At 39.6% G+C, this 25224-nt stretch overlaps 1 protein-coding gene across 1 annotated transcript in view; it reads left to right on the forward strand.

The window, feature by feature from the left end:
* The first annotated feature begins 21169 nt into the window (after positions 1 to 21169).
* GPC6 (glypican 6) overlaps positions 21170 to 25224 on the forward strand; it is a 1086745-nt gene continuing 1082690 nt past the window's right edge. Inside the window, exon 1 of the mRNA XM_065896146.1 lies at positions 21170 to 21329. Coding sequence (XP_065752218.1) covers positions 21170 to 21329 — 160 coding nt within the window. The remainder of the gene's footprint in view (positions 21330 to 25224) is intronic.

Genomic DNA, 25224 nt, shown 5'->3' on the forward strand with positions numbered 1-25224 from the left:
TAGACTCAGAAGTAGTGAAAGTGGATTTTTAAAAAGTTGCTGACAAGGATTTCGTCTTCCTACCAAGACAGAGCAACAGGCACTAAATTTACCCTCCCACCTGAAATAACTGAAAAAAACAAACACCAGATACCAATATATGGAGTAATGATTTTCTAATGATTTGCAAGGCATTTGACATCAGATAACAAAGGAGAGTGATCTCCAAAAGATAAGAGAGGTGAATCTTGTGACTGCCCTAGCTTCGTGCCTTTGGAGAGTTTCCAGGCCACAGTGCAAGGAGAGGCACCCTAAGCAGAGCTGTCTGGGCTCCCTGATTGGAAGAGAAGAGGCCGTGAGGAGGCCAAAGCAACGAGAATTTGCAGGGAAGATGCCAGAGAGGAGAGAGCTGCACAAAGAGCGGAAGATGATACCAAATGGAAATACAGATCTACACCAAGAATAAAGGGCACCGGAATTGGTAACTTCATGGGTAAATATTTAAGATTTTTTTCTTATTATTTAAAAAGGTGATGACAAAAATAGAGTGAATTTTATTACGTGTGAAGCTATAAGTGCACACAAACATTTTATCATCTCATTTAAATATTAAATTCCATGAATTTTCAGTGTCTATTTTATTTTTTCAGAAATTGACATCTACAGCAAATGAGATTCTATAATACCATTCTGATTTTTGGAATTCTGATCATTTTGTATATTCTCACAAAAGGAGTACAATTTACTTTCTCTTTGTTTCCTTATTGCAATGAATTACCACCTTACTTTAAAATTTATATTCTGTCCAATAAAAAAATTTATCAGAAGTCCCCAAAAGAGATGATTTAAAAATCTTTGATCTGATGAATGACCTGCCTGACTTTCTTTCTACTTTGAAGATATATGGACTTTTCCCCCCCAGAAATCTGCAGCTGGAATGGTTTTCTTCTTAGTATCTATAAATATTTAGAAAGTTCAATTATCATGCTTAAAATTGCCAGAACTGGATTATGCTTAATCATTTAAAATATTGATTTGCTAAGATGTTCTTAGGTAAAACTTTATCATTATGTGTTGAATTTAATGTTTTTTTCATAATGGACTTTTAACAGTAAGGAATAAATGAGGCTTTATGTAGATAAGTAGTTTTCTCAGTCTCTTTCTCTTAACTGAAAGAATTTGTTACCAGGGGAATTTTTGTCCCTAATTGACCCAAAACTCATAGGAAACATTCAATTTTGAGCAACAGGATAGGTACATAACATAAAACAAATGTAACACTATGAAAATACTCTAGGACTTTTCCAAGAGTTGTTCCAAATGAAAATAACAGGATGTTCAAATAAAATGTTTAATATGTAAAATACCTCAACATCTATGAGAATTTATAGTTAATTATTCATCAATTGCATGAGTTAGATATACCACAGAATTGTTGTATCATACATACGATGTTTTTCCAATTTTGTGCATATTTTCTATAATTTCGGAAGGTTGTTTAATAGAGATAAAAATTTAATTTTAAAAATTGGCCTTTTGAAAACTCTTTTCCCCCTCCTTAATTTTTACATTCCTTACTGTTTTACTAAATATTAAGTGTTCTTTGATAATCTTGGTGCTCACGTGTTTTGGGGACAAAAGTGAAATGAATCTGTCATTAAACCAGAAAGTTTGTTTTAAATTCACAGAAAAAAAAAAATTGGTTCATTTACTTTTCTCTCAGAAAGCAGCTTATTTGTATGTTGAATACACAAAGGACACTATGGAACTGCTCAATTACAAGAACATCAAAATAAAAATTCAAAAAATTTTCTAATTGCTTTGGTAAGATAATCTCTACCTGTAATAAAAAGTAAAGTTTAAGAGAAATAACAAGTATATAGAAATACAATTTTATCAGAAATTTAGAATTGTGGGTCTCTGTATGTTTCTGAGAAATAAAAAATAATCAGTGCAAAGCATTTGTTAGCAAAGTGACTTCAGAAGGTTAAAAATCAAAATGTAAATTCAAATGAATTCAGGGCATAAGGTAGAAAGCAAATTTGTAATTTCAACTATTATTTTTCAGACTTTAAAAAATATAACTAATTAAAATTAATTGACTGAAGTCAGACCTTAAGAGTGAGAAAATTTGCATTTCACTTAGAGAATTATGTTTATATAGTATTATAATTTTTATGATAAAAAAGATATCACTGGGCTTCCCTGGTGGCGCAGTGGTAGAGAGTCCGCCTGCCGATGCAGGGGACATGGGTTCGTGCCCCGGTCCGGGAAGATCCCACATGCCGCGGAGCGGCTGGGCCCGTGAGCCATGGCTGTTGAGCCTGCGCATCCGGAGCCTGTGCTCCGCAACGGGAGAGGCCACAACAGTGAGAGGCCCGCGTACCGCAAAAAAAAAAAAAAAAAAAAAAAAGATATCACCTTTTCAGACTCTCCATAATGAAATTTGTTGGTGGGAGAGTAGTGGAAATGTTTTCAGGTATTTAACATTTCAATTGGTCATTTTTGTATAAATTCTGTTTAACAAAATTGACAAATACTAACTCCTATTACTTAGAGTCAACTGGTGAATAAAATGTAATAGGTGTTATAAAATTTTAGCCATCCTCTTATCATCTTACATGCTTTTCTTCACCAAACTCCTTAGCAGGCCTTATAGTTTTTTTGTCATAATAAAAACTATATATTTTTAGTATCTACTACCTGCTATAAAAGAGATATTTTGTTAGACTTTGTGAATATGTAGTTTGTCCCTTTAAGACGCTTCTAGTTTAGTGGGGAGGAAGAGTGAAATTATTCTGTAATGCGTAAGTATGAACAAAGTGCAGAGGGAGCTGGTAATGCACAGTTTTTTAAAATGTGAAACCATTACTCTATTCAAATAGAAAATGAACAGATGTCAAAGATTTTATTTAGTCCATTAATTAATGAGTGCCCGCAAGATGTTAAAGCAGGTGGAAAGGAAAATTTGAACAACAGATGTAGATGTAGATGTTGATGTAGGTAGATATGCAGACACATCAAGATGTTGGAATGACTGTTTACAAATGCAAAACTAGAGAAATAAAACACAGTGTTTGGAATATATCTTTCTATTGGGCAGACATCAATTGTATCTTTACTAGGAAAACTCATTTACATTTCACTGGACAAGAATAATTTGTATTACTATCAGTTTTCAACTACTTAAAGAGTTGTAAAATAGCCTTGTCAAAGGTACTCAGAGGCACAGCCCTGATTCCATAAGCCCAGAATGTCAGCTAGACAACCAATCAAAGAGAGCTCTTTTAATTTAAGAGACATCACAGTCCAATTTATTAAATCCGTCCAGAAATTGGGAAACATTACATAGTCACGTAGAGAGATCAAGGCCTTTTTCAATTAGAGGCGTACAGACACATGGATACTAGACACATAGAGAGCGTATAACTTCAGTTTTATAATTTTGGGCAAAGGTCCAAACGCAGAAACACAAAAGCTCATTTACTGATTCAGATCTTGAAGAGTTGTTCTCATTATCAGTCGACAGAAATTTCTTAATTGATTTATACACAAAAATAGACAAAAAATAAACACAAACAGAAAACACTTTCACACCAGATTCCCTGTCTTTTCTCATTCATCAGAGAATATATTTCCATCATCCATCTGACAGAGATTATCAAAGAGTCACACCATAACGTCAATTTTCTAATCACTGTTGTCACCAATATGGAATAAATGATTGTACTGTATACACAGGCATGCCCACACACCCCCAACACACAGGATTGGTAGAGAGGGGCAACATAATGAAACAGAGTGTCAGCAAAGTTTAAATTTTATTGCCACTTGTGATGTCCGCAGGGGGCCAAGAAAATATGTACTGGAACTAAATAGTCCATGAGGCACACTTCTCCTACAGCCTGGCTTTTTCAGACGAATCTGTTGCATATGTCTGTGGGCCCTTCAAAACTGTTCAAATATAGTTTTTAAAAAATGTGCATCTGTGACTCTCATACAGATATAAAGTGTTTTATTTAGTTTATTAACGACAAAACCAGGACAATTTTAAAACCGGTTTGAAGGAGAACCCAAATGTATCTATCTGTCTGTCTCATCAACAATGCTGAAATGAATATCCTAATAGGCAAAAATGGTTTAATACCCTGTAGGACAATATAAAGTCATGTTCGAAATCATCTCTTCTACAAGGCAGAAATCAATTGTGTCTTTACTGAACAAAGTTTATTTGTATTTCTATGGACAGTAATCATTTGAGTTACTATAAATGTTCTACAGTTTACAGAGGTATAAAATAATCTACTTAAAGACTCTCAGAGTCGCCCTACTATGATATATCTCCAAAGGGCCAGCTAGAAAATGCCAACATTACACTGAAAGTCTACCCAGAAATCTTTTGTTGCTCATTTTCAAGTCTTTCACAGTTTTTCCTAACAGAGACCAAAAGAGAAGGCAAAATATTGACTCATGGAAAAAAAGGTAACAAAGACAGATGATGAGAATACATTAAGACACTAAGGAAAAGATGGCAGAAGATAAAGCTGCATGAGACATGGTGTCATGAAATGGTGGCAGGCATCCAGGGAATATTGAAAGTCCAGTAAAGTTGCAATCGGAGGTTTCAATAAAGAAAAAGAACACTGGAGAGGTTCACTGAAGCAAGATCTTGAAGCAACATTGATACCACTCCTTTAAAGTAGTAAATAATGCTATAGTTGTTGGGTATTTTTCCCCTCAAAGATGATTCTGTTGGTGCTATGGAGAGTGTGACGTTAAGAACCATTGGAATCAAGGGGATTACGTATGGGCGGAAAATGGTGAAGTTCTGGAATGAGGCAGTGTTCGTGGAGATGGAGAAGAAATGTCAACCCAAGAGTGATTCCAGAAATAGGATCTGAGAATCTTTAGAATGAAGGGAGTAAGTCACTTTTACCCTTGATGATTTGCCTGCTTAAGCCCAGAGCTGAGATAGCGTTTTTTCATCTTGGATTACTGCCTTAGCCTATAGTAAATACACGAGCACATTTGAATTTAGTAAGTCAAATCTGGGTACCAATATAGGCACCAGATGACTTGTATCTGATTTAAATGCCTGCGTGAGAAGCTGCCATTAGATAACTTCCAAAGGGGCCTCGCTAGAGCCTGGGGTAGTTTAGATAGTTATACAGCAAATTTTTAAACTCAGAATATATGTATCCAAATTTTCAAAGTAGCACAATACAAATTAATAGATTCCAGAATTGAATCAATACAGTCATATTTCACAATAAAAAAGAAAAATATGACAATCTTTCATGAATCAACAGCAAGATTATGAATTCAGTACCATTTTTCTTTTTTTTTAAATCTTCTTTGTTTTAGAGATTTGGGCTTTTTTTTTTTTTTCTTATGGAAGCTTGGGATGGATATTAGGCACCTCAAAATTTATGTTGGTTACATCTGTAACAGTAGCTTGATAGTATAATATACTCCCATCTATTTCGTTAATTTGCCATAAGTATGTAAGCTTATATATCAATCTTTAAAAAATAATAGGCAACCATCACAATTGTATGTCTTTTTTTCAGCAGGTAGAGAATTATGTTCTGACACAAATGACATTTTTCTGCCTCTCCCAGAATATTTTTAACTGAGAACTCATGGGGGAGATTGTAATAATAAAAACACAACCTAGCAATGAATTTATTATAGTAGATTTTTTATTATAAAGATGTTAGGTCAGGAGAAATGGTTTATGATTCTGCGGATTCTTAAAATATGAACTGTTTTCTCCTCCCTGATTTTAATGAAGTCTGATTAAAAAAAAGACAAGGAGAACATGCTGAAAATGTAGAGCTATTGCTGTTCTTTATTTCTTAGATCTTCAATCAGGAATTTAGGATGTGACTTTGAAATATAGAGCACATTTATTAAAATAATTTTTATCATTGAAATCTCCCATCGCACAGATTCTCTTTTCTACTCTTCGTGATAAGAAAATGAATTTTGATTTTGGCAACTGGCAGAGAGATGTGTTAATCAGTTTGTTCTGTCTTAATAGATAAACTGACTTTGCATTCGAAAAGAAAATTTGTGGGATTTATTTAACTAGTAATGTAGATCGCAGAGGGCAAATATGTAATATGAATTCCGCCACTCACCTAACCCTTTCCATGACACACATTACTAATCTAGCAATGCACCTTCGTCTCTAAGGCTGGCGATGACCTCAGAGTCCTTCTCAAATCACTTTGAGTTCGCACATGGTAGAAGAGCTATTTGCCAGCCCTGATTTGATGGTCTAGCAGGAATCAAATAATTTAACTAGGAACATTTTATTTCAAATACTATTAATTCTCATTATAATATATTGTAGTTCACTACTTCACTGATGTTGCTAAACCACTGGGAAAAACAAATAGTAGCCAAAACAACTGTAATAAAAACTAAAAGTTAATATATAATGACTATAATTCCAGCATTCAATCACACATGTTCCTTGTTACTGATACTTCCTGTAATTTACTGAAGATACGGATAATTTCTTTTCCAAATATCCGTAATGGAGATATTAATAGATGGATACAGTTGTACAGTGTCTAGTTTTTGGGTAATTATTGAATACTTCAAAATGCAGAATTCCCAGGCCTACAGGATGTATTTACCATGAAAACTAAATAAGAACAAGAAATCAAAACACTTTACACATCATATATATATATATATATATATATATATATAAAATTTGTGTTAGTTGTTTACATTTCTGAACATATAAATTGATCACAGCAGAGGCCAAACTTCTGGGTCCTTAGACTTCTACAAGGATTCTGCACATGAAAATAGTCAAAAGATAAAAGAGGCAAAAGGTAAAAGGTTTTCTAGAATGAAGATGCCATTGTTGACATTGAAAATATGAATTGTGATTCTTGCGACACGGTGTGGTGGTAAGAGCAATTCCGATTTTGATTTATGTTTACCTCATAGGGTGTTTATTTAGATGAAAGAATATATACAGTGGCAGGATAATTTCAGTTACTCAATAAATGTTATCTGTCATTCCTCCCTCTTTCTGTGAAAACTAGACCATAAGCTCTCAGAAAGAAAGAAGCAAATCTTCATTTATGTTTAAATCCTCATATTTAGGGTAGTGCTAGTCTTGATACAAGTCTTCGGGGAAGAATGAACTGTTGATTAGTTTACCTAGTGGAGGATAAGGAAGGACATCTTGATTGGTTGCAATGTCTTTGTGTTTGCCTGTTGCTCATGGTAGAGTTGGGATGGGGTTTTTAATTGGTTTGAAAAGAGGATCACCACCTCTTTCCACTTTTTGTTTGTTTGTTTGTTTGTTTCGCTGTACATGGGCCTCTCACTGCCGTGGCCTCTCCCGTTGCGGAGCACAGGCTCCGGACGCGCAGGCTCAGCGGCCATGGCTCACGGGCCCAGCCGCTCCGCGGCACGTGGGATCTTCGCGGACCGGGACACGAACCCGCATCCCCTGCATCGGCAGGCGGACTCTCAACCACTGCGCCACCAGGGAAGCCCCCACCATCTCTTTCCTATAAAAGGCATCTGGAAGTCTGGGGACATTGTGCATATCCTTACCATTTGCCAACAAATTTACTGTATTCCTTGAATATGAATTCTAATAGCGCACAATTCATTTGCAAAATTGAGACTCTCCTTCTGACCCATAACCCTCTTCTGAAAATCTAAAATAAGTTAATATTCTGATTTACATTTCATTTTCTTGAAAGGTTATGATAATATCATTGCTTTTGAATCAGAATTAATATCATACTTGAAAGTACAGGAAACTGTTGATTTTAGATTCTTTTGCAAGGCAATGGTCGCAAGATGAATGTTTCTTTTGTCATTTGTGGCCAGTTAAAATATTAAACTCCATTTTGGAGATATTAAAAATTTCTCCAAAACATATTGGAAAATATTCCAAAGGTTCAAAATTACCTTAGTCTTGGTAGAGTTTGGGGGTACATGAAGCAGATGGCGAGTGTTAAGGAGGTCAAGCTAAACTTATTAAACTGCTCATTTCATGTATTCTCAGGTGTATTAGTTTCTCAAGTCCCAACTGAGTGCCAATTTTAGGTAAGACCTTTTCCTATGGGCTAGAATAACCAAATTTAATAAACTAAACCAAAAGCTCTGGGTTTTCTGAGCCGCTAGTCCTTCAATTAATGTGTACCAAAGTCACCATTGTAATTGTAGCCAGCCCCCCGCTTTGACCGTCAATCCATAGGACATAAATCATAATGTGACACATATTTATATCAAAATATATGATACAGATTAATTGGATTGAAGTGGTATTCCTTCAAGAAATAATAGTAAAACCTAAATTTTTAAGTATTCATGAGATTAAAATAAATGAAGGCATTGGTCTCTGTACTCGTTTGTTCTTCTTGAGGCCTTCTACTGTACCACCTTTACTTCTTATTCAATTATTTAAAAAAGAACATTTAAGCTCTAAAGGACCTCAACTCAACAGGACACCAGACTGGAGGCTGCTGAGGGCAGAGACACAGCCTATCTTTTCATGATTTCACAACACGTTTCTAGCACAATATGTGATGTACATCTTCAATAACTGTTTTGTTTGGTTTGGTTTGGATGAATGGACAGTCTATTTAGAGGAATCAAAGTAGTAAGAAATTGTGGAGTTGAAGTGATAGACCGAGGAAGACTGCCATGACATTCCCTGGACCTGAGGCAGGTGGATAAATGTCAGTCAGAGACAGTATAGCCCATAAACACGGGCAAGCAGAGCCCCTCCCTGCTCACTTTCCCAAACTGCAGGGGTGAGGGGCTGGCTTTGGAGTGTCTTTTACACAGCTTCCAAGTTTTCCTCTAGTCCCTGGGATGACCAGGGCTGGCATATCCCTCTGGGTAGAGCACCCCAAGCCTGGACCTGGACACACATTGGCCCTGCCCCCTTTCTCCTCTCTGGGGTGCTCTCCCGACTCACACCCACCCTCTCTTGTGTGTCCATGTGTCCATATGCATGTAGGCACACATGCAGGCACAGACATGGAGCTGACCAGGTGCTTCAAGTTGCTCAAGGGCTTGTACCTGTAGGATCATTCTGGGGTCATGACTGGGCTGGTTATGATTTACTGGAGATCTGTTCCCATTTGTTCCCTCCGAAGGATGCTGGGAGCCTCGGTGTACGGCTGCAGTTTGTGCTTCACTACAACTCAAGGGCCTGAGAACAGCTGTCCTGGCAGAAGCCATGTGGGGCAGGCTGGGGGCAGAGGTTGTCCTGCCACGGGGGTGGGGTGCGGGCGTGGAACTGAGCCACAGGAGCGGATAAACCCATGTGCAACTCAGACAGAGGTCCGGGGGTGAGGGCCCCTCTCCCTCTGGCCTGAAGGCACAAGTGGTAGGTATCGTGTACCTTCCATGATTCAGTCTAAATCCACTACATACCTCAACTTATTCTACCCACCCTCCTTCTTTCAACTTTCTGGGGTCTCTTTTCTGGGATCATCAGGGGTCACAGCCTCAGAAGGAGAAAGGGTGGCAGGAAAAGTCAATGTGTGAAGTGGACAGGTAGGGACAGGAAAGGGAGAGGGATGGTGGCCGAATTTGAATGCAGAACTTGACAAACAGAGGCTGCCTTACCACGGCTCCAGCCGAATGGGGGCCCCATTCTGCCAGATCTTTGGAATTTTCATGAAAAGCACACATTTTAAATTTCTTTTGTATTTCCCAATATTAAGCACTGGCACTCTTCCAAATTATTTCAAGGCCAACGAAACATATGTGTGTGCCAACTCTGTCCCCAGGACTGCCATTTCATATTTTAGAACTTCGAATATTCAAAAGGCTGAATTTAATTCCTCTGTATCTCCTGAAAGCAGCTTCCCCAAGTACCTTCTAGAGCCTTGGGTACTCCCACTCCCCCGGAAGCTGGAGGTGGGGATGGCAAGAAGCTACCATTAGTGACTCAGAGCAATTTATATTCCTTGCGTGATCAAATTACTGTACACCTCTCCCTAGAGCAGGAAACTACAAGATGAACTCTATTTTAATCTCTGGTAGGGAAATGTGCCATATATTTTTCCTACCTAGCCCTACTTTTCTCAGCAGAATGTCTTTAAGGTCCGTGATAGGTTTGACTTTGAGCTGCTTAAAGCCTGGGACCTGGCTTTGTTAGTGGTTGTAGCACAAGGCACTCAGTCATTGGCTCTAGGACTTATGTTTGTATACATGAGTAAATGAAGAGCTTATGGAAAGTATTTTTAAAGTTGTTTAAAATTTTGTAAATATAAGATATTATTTCCTTCAAATTTTTTAAATTTCTAAGAAGTCTCTCAAGCTTAGTGCAGAGACAGCAGTCTTGACAGGCACGGCTTTAATTTGCAATAGCTAAAAGTGTTCTGAAACAGAGGGGGTGTTTCTGAGTTCTAAGTTCTGAAGGAAGCAAGCTCTGTTGTGCAGGCCATAAGCAATAAATGAGAAAATGCAAACTACATGAAGCAAGAGCCCTTTTCTCATCTCATTCTAAGTGAAAATGATGGGTGAGGGGGAAGAGAGAAAGCTGGAGGAAGCTAATACATCTTGGAGTTGCCCTGTGTCCTCTCTGTGGGCTGAACTCTGATAGGATTAGGGTCCCCAGGGGGTGGAGATGTGTATTCTGACTCTCCTATCTGGAGACACGGGCATCTGTAATCTCTCTGACATTCCTTATACTACAATGGAATGGGAGCTGTGAAACCTATACACAAAGAATGCGGGGGCGGGGTGAAGGAATGGCAGAGAGGTGCAGGAGGGCAACCCAACATTCCTTGTGCAATCAACAATGGGGCAGAGATCAGTGAGAAAAAGACAGCCGTCACTACTGGTAGTTCGCACACACTGGTGGATTTGCAGGATTCTAGGACAGCATGGCCGACCATGTAGTATGGACCATGCAGCCAGGGACTGGGAAAAGACCTATTTATAACTCAGAGAATGCCATCGTAGAAGATAACAATGACCCACAAATAGATGATCTGTTTTTACCAATGTCTGAATGTCTTACCATCCCCACATGGAAAAAAATGAACCCTCCCTGGGGAGGGAACTATGTCTAAGAATGTTCTTAGGCAACTAAATTTACCTTGAATTGGCAAGATTAAATTTTCTGCTGCTGAATAGAAGAGAAGCTTAAAATAGAAATTAAGTTCCATTAAAGGAAAATAAAGGAAGTTTCATTCCTTACACCTGAGTCTGTGGCCTGTGAAAATTCATAACCATTACACAAATATAAAATTTTCCATTTGAGCTGCAACCAATTGCAATGAACAATAATTTTGCATGATGGTTAACTAATCCTTTAAGTCAACTTGAACAGAAACATCCCCTATCTGAAAAAAGAGAACTTTAGAATTCTTACAGCCAAAGTCTGAAGACTTCTTATAATGAATATTTCAATTCAGCGCTGTGATGCCCCATATTTCTGTTGAATGGGGAAGTATGTGTGATTCATTAAAGCTCTCATTCATTATGAAAATAGACTAGCAAATTATATTCTTTGTAAGTGAAATCATTATGGAACTAATTTACAAAATACATTAAGCCCTTTCATGATCTTGCTAAAGGAAAAGCCAAATAGTTTTAAACACATTGCAAGGTTATTATCATTTTACAATCTTAGATCTTACTTTTCATTAGTTATTTTGTGAAATATCTCTTGCACAAATATCTAAATTTGGTTGCACTTCACACAGCACAACTTTTCATGTGTGCCTGGGAGAATAATGGTTCAACTCTGTTTTCATGAAGTGTAGAATAAAGATGAAATTAGAGTTTCTTAAGCACCATGTTCAAATATTCTTTTCTTTTCCTCTTGAATTTGTGTAAGCCAGTCTTGCCCCTTCAAGACTGTAACATGACCCATCATCTCTTCAATTTTTGTCCTAAATCATCATTTAGAACTCCTAAAAGCAACCTAGAAGCCAGGCAGCAGGTTACAGGTTTAGAATATGGTTGTTTGACTCTCTAGGGGGGTTTAGAATCAGTTATCTACTGAAATTAAGGTAGAAGTCAGAGCAGATGGAATGTCCTTCTATGTTATGCATACTCACAATGCTGTTCATTACCAAGAACACACCAGTATGTGCATGTTTGTTTCCCAGGAAAAATAGAGCCCTATTCATTATTCATAGAGGTCCTCCCGTACAGTAAAGACATTCATTCTTTAATGGCTCTATGACTAGGGTGTTGTGAAGCCTGAAGATGTTATTTTTGGAAGATAGTTTACCAATTAAAAGCGGGGCTTCCCTGGTGGCGCAGTGGTTGAGAGTCCGCCTGCCGACGCAGGGGACGCGTGTTCGTGCCCCGGTCCGGGAAGATCCCACATGCCGCGGAGTGGCTGGGCCCGTGAGCCATGGCCGCTGAGCCTGCGCGTCCGGAGCCTGTGCTCCGCAACGGGAGAGGCCACAACAGTGAGACGCCCGCGTACCGCAAAAAAAAAAAAAAAAAAAAAAAAAAAAGCAAACAGCCCTGGATTGCTTAGTAAACCTCAACATTGATTGACTGTAACTGCAGATGAACATCAGGAGAAAACTGAAAGAGTATTGCTATGTGCTTCTCTGCTTCCTTCAGACACCTCCCTGGAAACAGATCGTTAGTGGATGGAGCTTCCAAAGTCAGACTTCTTCTTTTCTCCAAGTAATGTAAAAAATACACTAGGTTTACTCCATCCCAAATATTTAATTATATCCCCCTGAAATGTAACAAAATGTGTGAAGTTAATACAGAGGTGAGTGTTAGAAACGATTGCTTGGAAGTGAATTCAGGCTATGAAGACAAATAAGACCATATTCTTCTTTAAAAAGTGGTGATGTTTTATATGAAACTAAATATCTTCTGCTTGTTTGTGGCTGAAAAAAAATGGAGGATGTTGGCCATAAATGTTTTATATACATTCAGTGGAATTAAGTTTGTCTAGACTTTGACTTACCAATAAACGACATATATCATGATCAGTGCTATTTTCTTAAGCATAGATCTAAAAATTATTGCTAGTTTGTATTTGTTATGCAGGCTGTAAACATTATGATTTATGACTCTTTTCCTTAATGTTTACTGATCTTTTAAAATGTGACAAAGTTGGGGTGTAGTGTAGCCATAAACTGGTTGGAAAACTTTGCTCTATATGGGTGAGGAGAGTACATCTGTGAACATTTTAATCTGAACTAAAAAGAACACTTAAGCATAAAATTCTTAATGAAAATGTTAGCATTGACAGAGAATATGTTAGAGGATTTTTCTGGACACACCGAGAAGCTGTTTTCCTGACTTAATAGGGAGCATATTTTATTGATAAATTCTTCTACTTATTATTCAGAGCAATGACTAAGTTGAGGAAATAAATTTTCTTTGTACGTCTGATGTCCATGTATATTCATTCCAACCATGAAGGTGAATCAGTAGAGTTTGAAAACCTATATAAATAAGAATTATTATTGAAAACAATGCCCTTGTAACTTGCAGAAGAGATGACATTTGCTATAATTGAATCAGTTTGTTTTTTTTTTTTAAGGAATTAGCCTGGCTTCTTGAAGTGAAACCTTTAAATAACACGATCATAATCTTTGTCAAATGATCAAGTAAAATGTATCAATGAAGTTATTGACATGCTACCGGATTGACACTATTTACTGGTTCTATTAAGACTGAGTTTTTCTTTGTAGAGTCATATACGAATACAACCTGGCTGTTGACTCCTACCCTTTTTTTCTTATGACCAATAGTCTTTGTATAGTTTCTAGCTGAGATCTGTGTGACTATAGCCCCTCAAGAGAGAAGAGTTAACTGTTCCACTTGGCCTTAAGAAAATGTTGTCTCTAACCTCCTTCACCTGCTTTCTACAGAAAAAAATAATACTGCTTTAAGGTGTGGCACTTAATAAAGAAGTTTAATTGACTGGAACGTACCAGTAGATACAGAAGAACCCATTCAAATTTTTCACTTCCTTTTTTCCTTTCTAGTATCTATGCTAACTTAAAACAAGCTTGAATGAATTTAATCATAATTAGAAGTTATTAGAAAACTCTTCAAATTAAAGGCTATGAATATGTTGATTATTAAATTTTAGAATATTCAGATTGCCTTCCATTATTAAAAGTAACTGGATATCAAAGTACGATTATCGATAGCAAAGTTTAATCACATTAATGTCTTTTAAAATTTCTTTGGATTTCTTCTGACTCCAATCAATCGAAGAATTTTTCTAATTTATTTATCTCAGTAACTTTTTGTTTGTTTTCATCCTCTTCTTATGTAGAAATATTAGGTTAAAAAAAAAAAGCCTAATTAGAAAATTATCTTCCTGTTCCTTCAGAGCAGGGCCCTTCTAAGCTGGAGTTAAGAGCAGAGACCTCTATGTAGTAAAATAGTTAACAACAGCAATATTCTATGGGTTCATATCAGTTTTTTCCCAAAAACCAAGTCTGACATACTGCTTATTTAATGCTGAAATAATTAATGATAGTTAATTCACTCAGAGCTTTTAAAATTCGAGAAACCATTTTAATATAGAGAATTAAGGTATTCCATTGATGAAAGTTAGCGAGGAGAGCTATCCTCTGTCAAATTAGCCTGTGTTGTCATCCATTTGCCTTAAGGAATGTCATTGTTTATGGTGCCAGATGATCTGAAAACTACACAAAGCTCCATTCATCTTTCACAAAAGCAGAAGAACTAGAGTAATGACTGCCAAGATGTATGGTTCCAATAATCTAGGGATGTAAAATTACTGCTTAGCTACAGAATCGTCTCTCATAACATTAATATCTGAATTTATAACAAGTAAGACAAGGTTAAATGATCTTCTTTTATGAACTACAAAAATGCAAGTTTATTAATCTGCAATAGGATTTTCATTTGTGTCACTTTTACATTTACATATCTGATCTGGAAAAACTTCAAAAACACATGAGCTTTAAATAATGACATCGTTGAAGGCATCTATTAATATTGTGAGCCATAAAGTCAGAACAAAACTCTCTTATGTATAATAAGCTTTTCTAATGATGGTCTAAAATGATGCTTTGCTAGTACGCCATTTCCCAAGATTGTTCCAAGGCAGAAAGAGGTCTTAACACCGATTTTTAAAAAATATTTTGTTACTTAATATTTAAATGTACTTAATAGCTTAAGATGTATTTCTAGGCATGAAACTCACAATCAATGGAGAGTAGATTTCTGGATCATTAATAAATATGAAAATTTTTAAATAGAGTATAAATCATTGTTATGCTTTAACATATTTTCTATTTATACCTTCTTGATGACTGTTAATAATATTTCAAGTAAATATGAGTAGTGCTTAAGAATACATGGAAACTTTCATCATCGTTTACGTTTCCAGCATACATAGATGAAAACTAAATATAATTAAATAATTAGAGCTCTTTCAATTCTCTTTGCTAAACTCTGACATAACTATTAGGCAAAAATCTGATGAAGCAGATCACACGATTCTCTCCTCTGAAGCTAAATAGTTCTGGCTTCAGAGCAAGACAAGAAAAATCGGTGGTCCCTTCGTGTTTGGCTTACCCCAAGAGATCATTAGCAACCTGGCTGGTTCTCAGCTGCCCTAAAGGTGTAATTTTAATGAGTTTATATTAGTACTAGGTAAATTCTTAAGGCTCGATAAATGTTAAATGGACTATGAGGATTTGGTTTGGTATAAAACTTGATAAGAAAAATGAAAAATTATTTTTACCACTTCTGGTCATTATTTACCCAAGTTTACCTTTCTTTCTCTGTAACTCAGCAACCTTCCCATTATCCAGGCACCTGGAAGAGCTACTGTTGTTAAATTTCTGACGGCTTTTTCATTACAGGCCCTTGTTTTTCAAGAGGCAGGTTAAATAAGCGATTTTGATTTGTGCCAAGCTGAGATGTGTAATAGACACTTGAAGTCCATTCTCTTGTTTTCATAAGATTTCATTTGAACTTATTTGTCCTACTTGATCTAAACACACAAAGAAAAGAAAAAAAACCTTAAAATTCATCCAGCTTCACATTCATGAATTGGTATAACTGAGCGAAAGAATAGTAAGTTGTGTAATTGCCTTCTTTTTTTCTTTTCTGATTCACGGCTTTTAAAAAAAATTATCAACAACAAAAATTTCCTACCACAAAGTTGTTATCTTTTTGTAAGAAGTATAAACGCCCATTTGTTTTACATATATGAGATAATGGTAAGACACCTTTACTTTGTAAAACATGGCATAAATATTATCATCATCTGCATTTGTTAAAAGCGTGACATGTTCATTGTAAAATGATCTTTCTCATCATAAAAAGAACTCACATTTACTGTACAAAGCTTTTAGAATGCAGATAAGAAAGAGGAATATTTAAAATCAACCTACCAAATAATACATTGAATTTCAATCTCTTTCTATGTCTAGTCTCCTATTCTTGCCTGTAGCCTTAGGAGCTTCCCCGCGAAAGCACTCCCTGGCTACCCCTTCCCATTTCCACGTAGAGTTGCCACACGGTGGTAATCAGTTATACATGATGTTTCAGTATTCTCTCCACCTACTTCATACACAATTCCATGTGGTATGGCATCTACCCCATTACTTTACTAAAATGTTTCTGTTGCAGTTTCCGGTAAGCCTCTTTATCATCATCCAAGGACCATTTTCTCCATCTTCCTTGGCTTTGACATCCTCTGGGATTTGCTTCATGTTTGAAAATCTTCTAACTTGGATTCCATGATGGTACCTCATTTTTGTTTGCTTCTTATATTTGCAACTAACCCCTGTCTGTTGCCTTCACTTCCTTTGTTCTTCCTTTAGGTTGCTATATACATTAATTTTGCATTCATTTGTAAACAGCAGAGTAACCAAATGACAGTGGCATAAACTACAGGATATTTATGAATTATTTAACAAGAAGTTAAGAGGTTGGCGGTCCCAGGGCTGATTTTGTGACTCAAACAGGAATCAAGGATCTAGATTCTTTCCATCCTCTGTTCTGTCATTCTGTCTCTTGGCAATGTCTTTTCTCCTACTTACAAGATGGCCAACTAGCTCTAAGAAGACAGGAGGCAAAGGCAAAAAGACCTTTCTGCTCCTATTCTTGCCTTTAATCAGGAAAAATGCTTTTCTCAGAAATCTTTTCCTTATATCTCATTGGCCAAAAATGGGTGTTACGCCCACCTCTACACTATAATGGAAAAGGGAAAGAAATTGTCCTGACTTGCCTCGACCAGTTGTGATCCACCCCTTGGTGCTGGCACAATGCTCCGAACACAGTCAGGCAAGAAAGAAGAGCCGACGGTCATGGAGTGGGCAACTGACAGGGGCAGCTCTGCTTACCTATCAGCTATGGCCGCTCCTTTAGACCAGTCTTTTTCTCTCCCATATCTTAAAATCTCTTAGGCTCCATTCATCTTATGCCCAGAAGGAGTTGTTGTGTAAAAACAGCTGGGATGTGAAAGTGCTGTATAAACAGGAGTCTTATGTCATAGGAGATATACCATATTTTCCCAACAAGACTTACATTTAAAAAATATTTTTAACATCTTTATTGGAGTATAATTGCTTTACAGTGGTTAGTTTCTGCTTTATAACAAGGTGAATCAGCTATACATATACATATATCCCCATATCCCCTCCCTCTTGCATCTCCCTCCCACCCTCCCTAACCCACCCCTCTAGGTGGTCACAAAGCACCAAGGAGCTGATCTCCCTCTGCTATGCAGCTGCTTCCCACTAGCTATCTGTTTTACATTTGGTAGTGTATATATGTCCATGCCACTCTCTCACTTCATCCCAGCTTACCCTTCCCCCTCCCCGTGTCCTCAGGTCCATTCTCTACATCTGCGTCTTTTTTCCTGTCTTGCCCCTAGGTACTTCAGAACCTTTTTTTTTTTTTTAGATTCCATATATATGTTAGCATATGGTATTTGTTTTTCTTTTTCTGACTTACTTCACTCTGTATGACAGTCTCTAGGTCCACCCACCTCACTGCAAATAACTCAATTTCGTTTCATTTTATGGCTGAGTAATATTCCACTGTATATAGACTAACAATTTTAAAATAACTTTTTAATATTTTTTTGTGTGTATTGAACCAAGGACCAAATCATCCTAATCCTTTCTGCAAAATTTATCTTCACCGTCTTTCCATTTACTATCTTCCTATTCTGGTCTCAGTCACCTGAAATCTTGACCTCTGTGGCAGAGTTCTATGTGTTTCTTCTACTTACCTTTCTCTGGCTTCTATGTGCTTGCTTCTTTTGGTTTGATGTTCTTCATGTTCTAAATTTTTTCCCTATTACGTACAATATAAACATTACTGCCAGGGTTCAAGTCCTTCAGCCAACCTTCTTTTTCCTATCTAAATCAAACACCAACTTCTCCTTAATATGAGTTCTCATCTTTCTAGTCAGGCCTCTTCGATAAACGTCCATGACCTTCAAGTCTCATTCCAATATCTCATCTAGGCTCTGCTGTTGCCCTTAGCTGGAAAGTTTGACTTTCTTACACCACTTCACTACTCAGTGAGTGGACTACACAGGGTTTGAGAGCACCAGTAAAGCAAGTTAGTTAATTCTTTGGTCTGATTGGAATTTACAAACTTACCTTAAATTGTTTCACCCTCCTGATGGGATTAAACTAATCTACATCTGATTAAGTTATAATTTTTTCCATACTAGCCTTGGTACAAGTGTAGGAGCTACGTACAATAACCTAGTGTTGTACAGTTGCATTGAATGCTCATTGAATACTTCATGATTGATTTTCAAATAATTTAAAACATATATACTATATTTTTACCTATTCTCCCTCCACTTCGTGTCCTTTCTATTGTATTATTTGCTGTATACTGCTAGAGTAAGGATAAATTACAATGAGTCCCAGTGCGAGAAGAGAGGATACATTATGTGTGTATTTACCCCCTTCCTCTGGAGTGTGAAATGCCCACCACCTGGCTGACAGAAACAGAAGGTTGAAGGTCATGTCAAATATCATAGAAATAATGACTTGGCTATAGCAATTCCTAATCCTACCCAACTTATCCTTTGTCCACAAAGACACTAGAGTATATTTTGTTCTCATCTTGATTTCAGACTTTGAGGGAAATAAGTGCAGTCACTTAAGTTCTGCCAGTTAGTACAATATCACGAAGGCAAACATTGTGCTAAAATTTTAAGAGAAAAAAATATGTGAGTGTTGTTTTCAGAAAGATATATTTAGCTATGGAGTTTTCAAGAAGAAAAAATCAAATTGTAAATAAGAGAACCTCATTTTTAAGCATTTCCTTAGTTTCAATCAGGTGGGATCTTAAACTCAGGAGTCTTTTTGGTGGAGTAAAAGAGAAGGAATTAATTAAAGAGAGGACGAAGAGGTACCTAATGTGTTGTGATGATGATGAAGATGATTACGACTGTGATGGTGGTAACAAACAGAATGACACATTTCATGAGTCATTCTGGTCATTAATGGCTGTCATCTGAAAAACATAGCTTTATAGGTAAGCTCCAAAAAGCTGGACATTACCCAATAGTTATTTCTGAATAATGTGCTGACCTAAATACATACAGCCACACAAGTAAGCATCACCTTTTAAACATTCATTTATTTATTAATTAAATTTTTTGGTCTTGGATTTAACTACCCCAGTAGTTGCATGAGCTTTGGGTTTCAACACATACTTCTGCCTAGCAGAGTTCATTAACATAAGAAGATTGATAAGAATTTTCATATTTATCCCATTTCACAGAACTTGAGTATAAGACAGGAAGAAATAAGCGAATTGATTCTCCACTTGAGAGTTCTGTTAACTTGGAAGAAAACAGTAAGTCTAGTATGTGAGTATTTGAAGAGAGGGAAGGAAGACCTCACTTCCCTCCCCAATATCTTCCTTCATGTACCCCAAAAACCCCTGCTCTCTCATTTTCTCACTGCTTCTTTGTTCTGCTTCTTCTCCTTAGCTTTCCTGTTCCTCCACACACTAGACACCTAAGATCATGATTTTTGATCCAAGAGTATGTAATATTTGAAGTTTAAAAGGGGGACATTTTTGAGTCCAGAACCCAAAATCTGAAAATAAGAAAAACTACTGGTCTCTCATGTGCGCCTGAACTGCCTTTACAGAAGAAAAACAAAGTCAAAGATAAATGAGACCAGCAATTAGGGTAGTGACTGTGCCCTGCTATTTGCGTTTCCCCTATAATTGTTCATTTCTACGCTGCCTTTGGGTTTCAGTAGGTCGTGAATTGTTTCTCATGTTCAGAGCAACAATTGGAATTGTGTTGTCCTTTACGTCCACAAAAATATAGCTTACTAACGTAAGTTAATGACTGCAAAATGCTTTTTGTGTCTAGATGACTTTGTTATGGCATTTAAAGGCAGCATTTCGGATCAGCATGAAGGATGTTCAGGGAATGAGAAAACAGGAACCTTTCCCTTTCCCCCCCCTCCCTTCTTCTACCGGGTAGAAAGAAATCCAGTCCAGGTTTTGCCTTCGACTCTGTCTCTGAATTTCGGCTGTGCAATGTGTAGCACGTTTCTCTCCCGCCCCTCCTTTTTCCTTCCCTCTTGCCTCCAGTGTCTGTCTCCAGGATTTCTCTCTTCCTATTTCAGGAGGACTCTCACAGGCTCCCTCAGCCTGTGTGAAGCTGAGGTTTCCCCTAGATCCCGTATATCCCCAACACATACCTCCACGCACACGCGGCCCCAAGAACCCCGCGCTCACACCGACACACACTCGCGCGCGCACACCCCCGCGGTCGCCTGTCCATCTCCCTCCCGGGAGAGCCGGCGCGCGTCCCCACCTTCGCCGCACACTCCCGCGAGCCGAGCTCGCCGCGCGCTAGATAATTCTGCGGCTCGGAACTCGGATCGCAGCTCTCAACCCCCATGGTGGTTTTCTAAACATTTCTTTTCCTCCTCTTTCTCGTTTTTATTGCACCGTTTTCGGTCTGGGGGGCCAGAGGAGCAAGGCGGGTGCTTTCCCAGCCAGTTCTGGTTGGCTTGCCATCCTCCATCAGGCATATAAAAGTTTGCTGAGCATAGTCCAGAGGGCTGCGCTGCTCGTCCCCTCGGCTGGCGGAAGGGGGTGACGCTGGGCAGCGGCGAGGAGCGCGCCGCCGGCTCTGGCGGGCTTTCGGCTTGAGGGGCAAGGTGAAGAGCGCACGGGTCCCGGGGTTCACCGAGCTGGATTTGCATGTTGCACCATGCCTTCTTGGATCGGGGCTGTGATTCTTCCCCTCTCCGGGCTGCTGCTGTCCCTCCCAGCCGGCGCGGATGTGAAGGCTCGGAGCTGCGGCGAGGTCCGCCAGGCGTACGGTGCCAAGGGATTCAGCCTGGCGGACATCCCCTACCAGGAGATCGCAGGTAAGCGCGGGCGCGCGGCCCGGGCCGGCTGCAGCCCTCGGCGGCCGCACGTCTCCCGCGCCTCCGGAAGCCCTCCGCCTTCCCTCTGTTGCTGAGTTGTTGGTGTTCACTTTTCTGTCGGGGCTCTCCCGGCCGCCGCGCTTCTGTGCGGGGCAGCGGATGCTCCCGCGGCTTCGCCCGCGGGGGAAGGTGTGCGTCTCGGCTGCCTCATTGTGTGCACACGCGGGAGCGCCCTCCTTCCCATCCTCCCTTCTTCCCGCGCCCTCGCGCCCCCTTCGTCGTTGGCCCCGGCCGCGCGGGCCGGGGAGCCCGGCACCCTCCGGGGCGGCCGCGGCGCGAGGGCAGATCGCCGAGCGGGGCGCCCACCCCGCGCCGCTCGCTCCGGCAAACTTGGAAGAACTGCGGCCGCAGTTTGCCCAGCGCCACAGTCTGAGTGGCGCCTTCTCCGCTCCCTCCCTCGCGCCAGCGGGGGCGGTGGAGAGACGCGGAGGGCTCCCTTCGCCCCTCGGTCCCCTCTCCTGACCTTCGGGGAGGCAGGGCGCCCGGCGCCCGGGCCGCGGGCTGGAGAGGCGTGTGTGTGTGGGGAACCCCACCGGGGGACTCGGCCTCCGACGTCGGCGGTTCCGGGCTGGTCTGGGGAGTTCGTGGGCTGCCCATTTGAGATTTGGGGCGGGCTTTCCCGTTACGGTTCCTCAGTGCTTCCCTGATTGCGGTTGGTTACTCGCGGTTCGGGGACACCCTGGCCAGCCGGCGCCGCGCCCCGTCCTGAGCGCGGCCTCGGCCGCCCGTTCTGGGAAGCCGAGTCAACTTAAGCGGGTGGCTCGCTGGTGGATTCGTCCCGGGCTCCCGGGACCCCGCGTCCCCCGCGTGCCCGGCCACCAGCATTCCTCCACCGAGAGCCCCTCCGACAACTTGCTCGGCAGCCTGGGTGCGTGTTTTCCGGCTCTTAGCTCCAACCGAACCCGAGCTTGTCGGGGGCTCGGTGAATGAAACGTGTTGGGGAGAGGTAATCCTGTGGCTGCGAGAGAGGCCAGGAGATGCTCCGGGGGCGCGGGCTGCGCAGACCCGGCAGCTGGAGTCCTCAGGGTCCTCGGAGGGTCGAGTCAAAACGCTGGATTTCCACCAGCCTCTCTGCGTTTTGCCAAAGAACTGGTCGCTGGAGGGAAAGCATTTTTGCAGAGATCTTAAAACATCACGGTTTCGATACGTGGTGGGATTGCTGTTTTATTGCGGTTGATCCACAAACTCTACAAGTGGGTTTTTTTACTCACACCGGAATGAGCACATTTCTAGAAATACAGGCGTTGAAAAAAACAGCTTACACACCACGCTAACAGCGCGGTGCATTATATACAGGGAGCCTTTTTAAATTCTGAGCTAGACATAGGCAGCCTCTGGTGAGTCGGAGGCGGAACCTGTGGTGAATTATAAGACCACTTTTCTCTCCCTGTCACTTCTTCTCCCTTTTCCAGAGCTCCTTAATTTGTTAATCAGTGAATAGAGAGAGACTGCCCCCACAGCAGCTCCTTAAGTTTCTTAACTCTCCTTCCCCTTTGTCTACTGTTATTTCATTCTTTTTAATTAATTGATAAGGATCAGCTTTGCTTCCCCCCCCCCCAGTCTCAGGGAATTCAACTTTTTAAAGGTTTAGAGTATGGATCACTTCTTGTAGGAACTTTTTCTCCTCTCATCTGGGCTTTTTCAAACTGTCTTTTAAACACACATATTTCCCAACATGATTTCAGATAAGATATCTCAAAGAAGAAAAGAGTTAAGTATTTTTAAATTGCTTCAGTATTCTTTAGTGGATAATGGGACTTTCAGCAGACTACAGTTCATCCTTACCAGAGGCAAATCTCCTTCATATCAGAGGGGAGGTTTTCGGTGTGTATGATTTCTGCAGGCCCCATTGACTTTCCTGAAACATTGCCAGTGGTTGAGATAAATCCTTCAGTAGAGTTTTAACTACAGAGGGTTTTCCCCCCCTTTTTTCTCCACCCCTTGACAATTACAGTGCTTGCTAATCAGCTGTGAATTTCTAAAACGTGTGCACTTTTGTTAAAATCACTTTCTAGGACTAAGGGCACTGTTGAGTTTGCCTAAACCCTCCTGTCCTTTGTGCCAGTGGAAATACTCAAGCTATAGGTCACTGGGAGGTCAGAGGCACATCTGATAGGAAAAGAAATGAATTGAAAGATAACTGTATATTAAGGACCAACATTTTTTCAAGGTAAATTTTACTCAGTGCTACCTATTGCTGTTGGAATGATCACTTAGGTGTCCTGTTATTAAATGAACACACTCTTCCTCTCTTCCCTCTTTCCTGATACCATTTACTTTTAATTAGCTAGTATATCGTGGTTATCCTTCCCTTCAACTCCTTTCCATCCTTTGCCTTGTTTGGACTTTTACTGGTTTGCTTGAGAAATGGCATGTGCTGTTAGTCTGCCAGGGAACATGAATTTAAAGGAACTGCTGTTCAGATTTCAGGTTCTTGAGAGCTGTTTCTAGTTGAAAGATATTTACAGGTAGCTTGCCTGGTAAAATAACTGAGAAGTAATAAGGACATTATGTTTCATCATGACATTATTAAAGTTTTACTCAGAACTCACAATTGTGAAATAGTGTGCCCTTTTCCATTCTAGGATAAAAGGGAGTTCTTCAAACTCAACAGATGAGGGACTGTGATGGGTAATATATAAAGTTCGACTCTCAGAGAGTGCTTGGGAAAGAAGAGGCCTTCAGGGGGCAGCTTGTACCATTAATCTTCCCTCAGCCCTGATTTTAAACCATCTCAGGCAGATCAGATAGACTATCTGTTCTTGTTTCAAAGACCTCCAAAGGAATAGACCCTTGAGCCCCTCTCAGCAATCCATTCTAATACTTAGTAATTTTTGTGGTATCAGAATGTTTCCAGATATCTAGCCAAAAAACCTGCAAAGTGTGCTTGCTTATTTTCTCTTGTTCTATCTTCTGGGAAGATATTGAGCCATGTAGCATCAAGTTCTTTGTTAGCACTGTTACTCTGATCAAAGGTCAGTGTGAAACATGCCAGTTTTTCTTCCAGCATCAGAAATATTATCTCATTTTCCAATCCAACTCATCCTGATGGCGCTAAACTTCTAAAGGAACTCACAACTGAAAAGAGCATCTGCTTAAAAGTCTGGGCAATTCAGGGAATGTTGTTTTATGCTTACGGTGCCTCTATTTTATGCTTTGAGCCTTCTTGGAGTCATTCATTATAATATGCATGTGTTGCTTACTAGTGGTAATTTATTGGCTTACAGGTTAATGTTTTTCATTTATCTACCGCAACTTTACTTAACAATCTCTTATGTAGAAATCACTATGTGCCCGGCACCTATCTGAAAAACATTACTTACTTTAAAAACATTAAACATTGCCTTACTGACTTTTTCTAATAACTTAGATGCTATCATTATCCCCATTTTAAAGATGAAAAGACCGAGCAACACAGAGACAGATAATTAACTTGCCCAAGGATGACTCAGATAGCAAGTGATGAGGCTAGAGTTCAAACGCAGGCACTCTGACCCCAGGCACTGGAGTCCATCCACTTCACCTTGCCCACTGCCATTCTGTATTTGTCGAATGAATGCACGTAAAATCAATTCTTTCCTCATCTAATACATCTATAGCCTGGTATTATCAATTACCATACGCATTCGCTCAGTTCTAGCTGAGTATTTTTCTATTTACTTGCAACATCTACAATTTTTCAAAATCACTTTGAATTTGGATTTTATGTTCTCTGGAATTGGCTACGCTACCACCCCTAAACTGTCTGTGTACTCGTGCATTTTCCCGATCATTGTATAGATCTGGTTATATGAAAGATAGAAAGTAAAAACATGTGTCGGATTTTTTTCAATAT

This window comes from Phocoena phocoena, chromosome 18 (assembly GCF_963924675.1).
Source record: "Phocoena phocoena chromosome 18, mPhoPho1.1, whole genome shotgun sequence".
Taxonomy (NCBI): domain Eukaryota; kingdom Metazoa; phylum Chordata; class Mammalia; order Artiodactyla; family Phocoenidae; genus Phocoena; species Phocoena phocoena.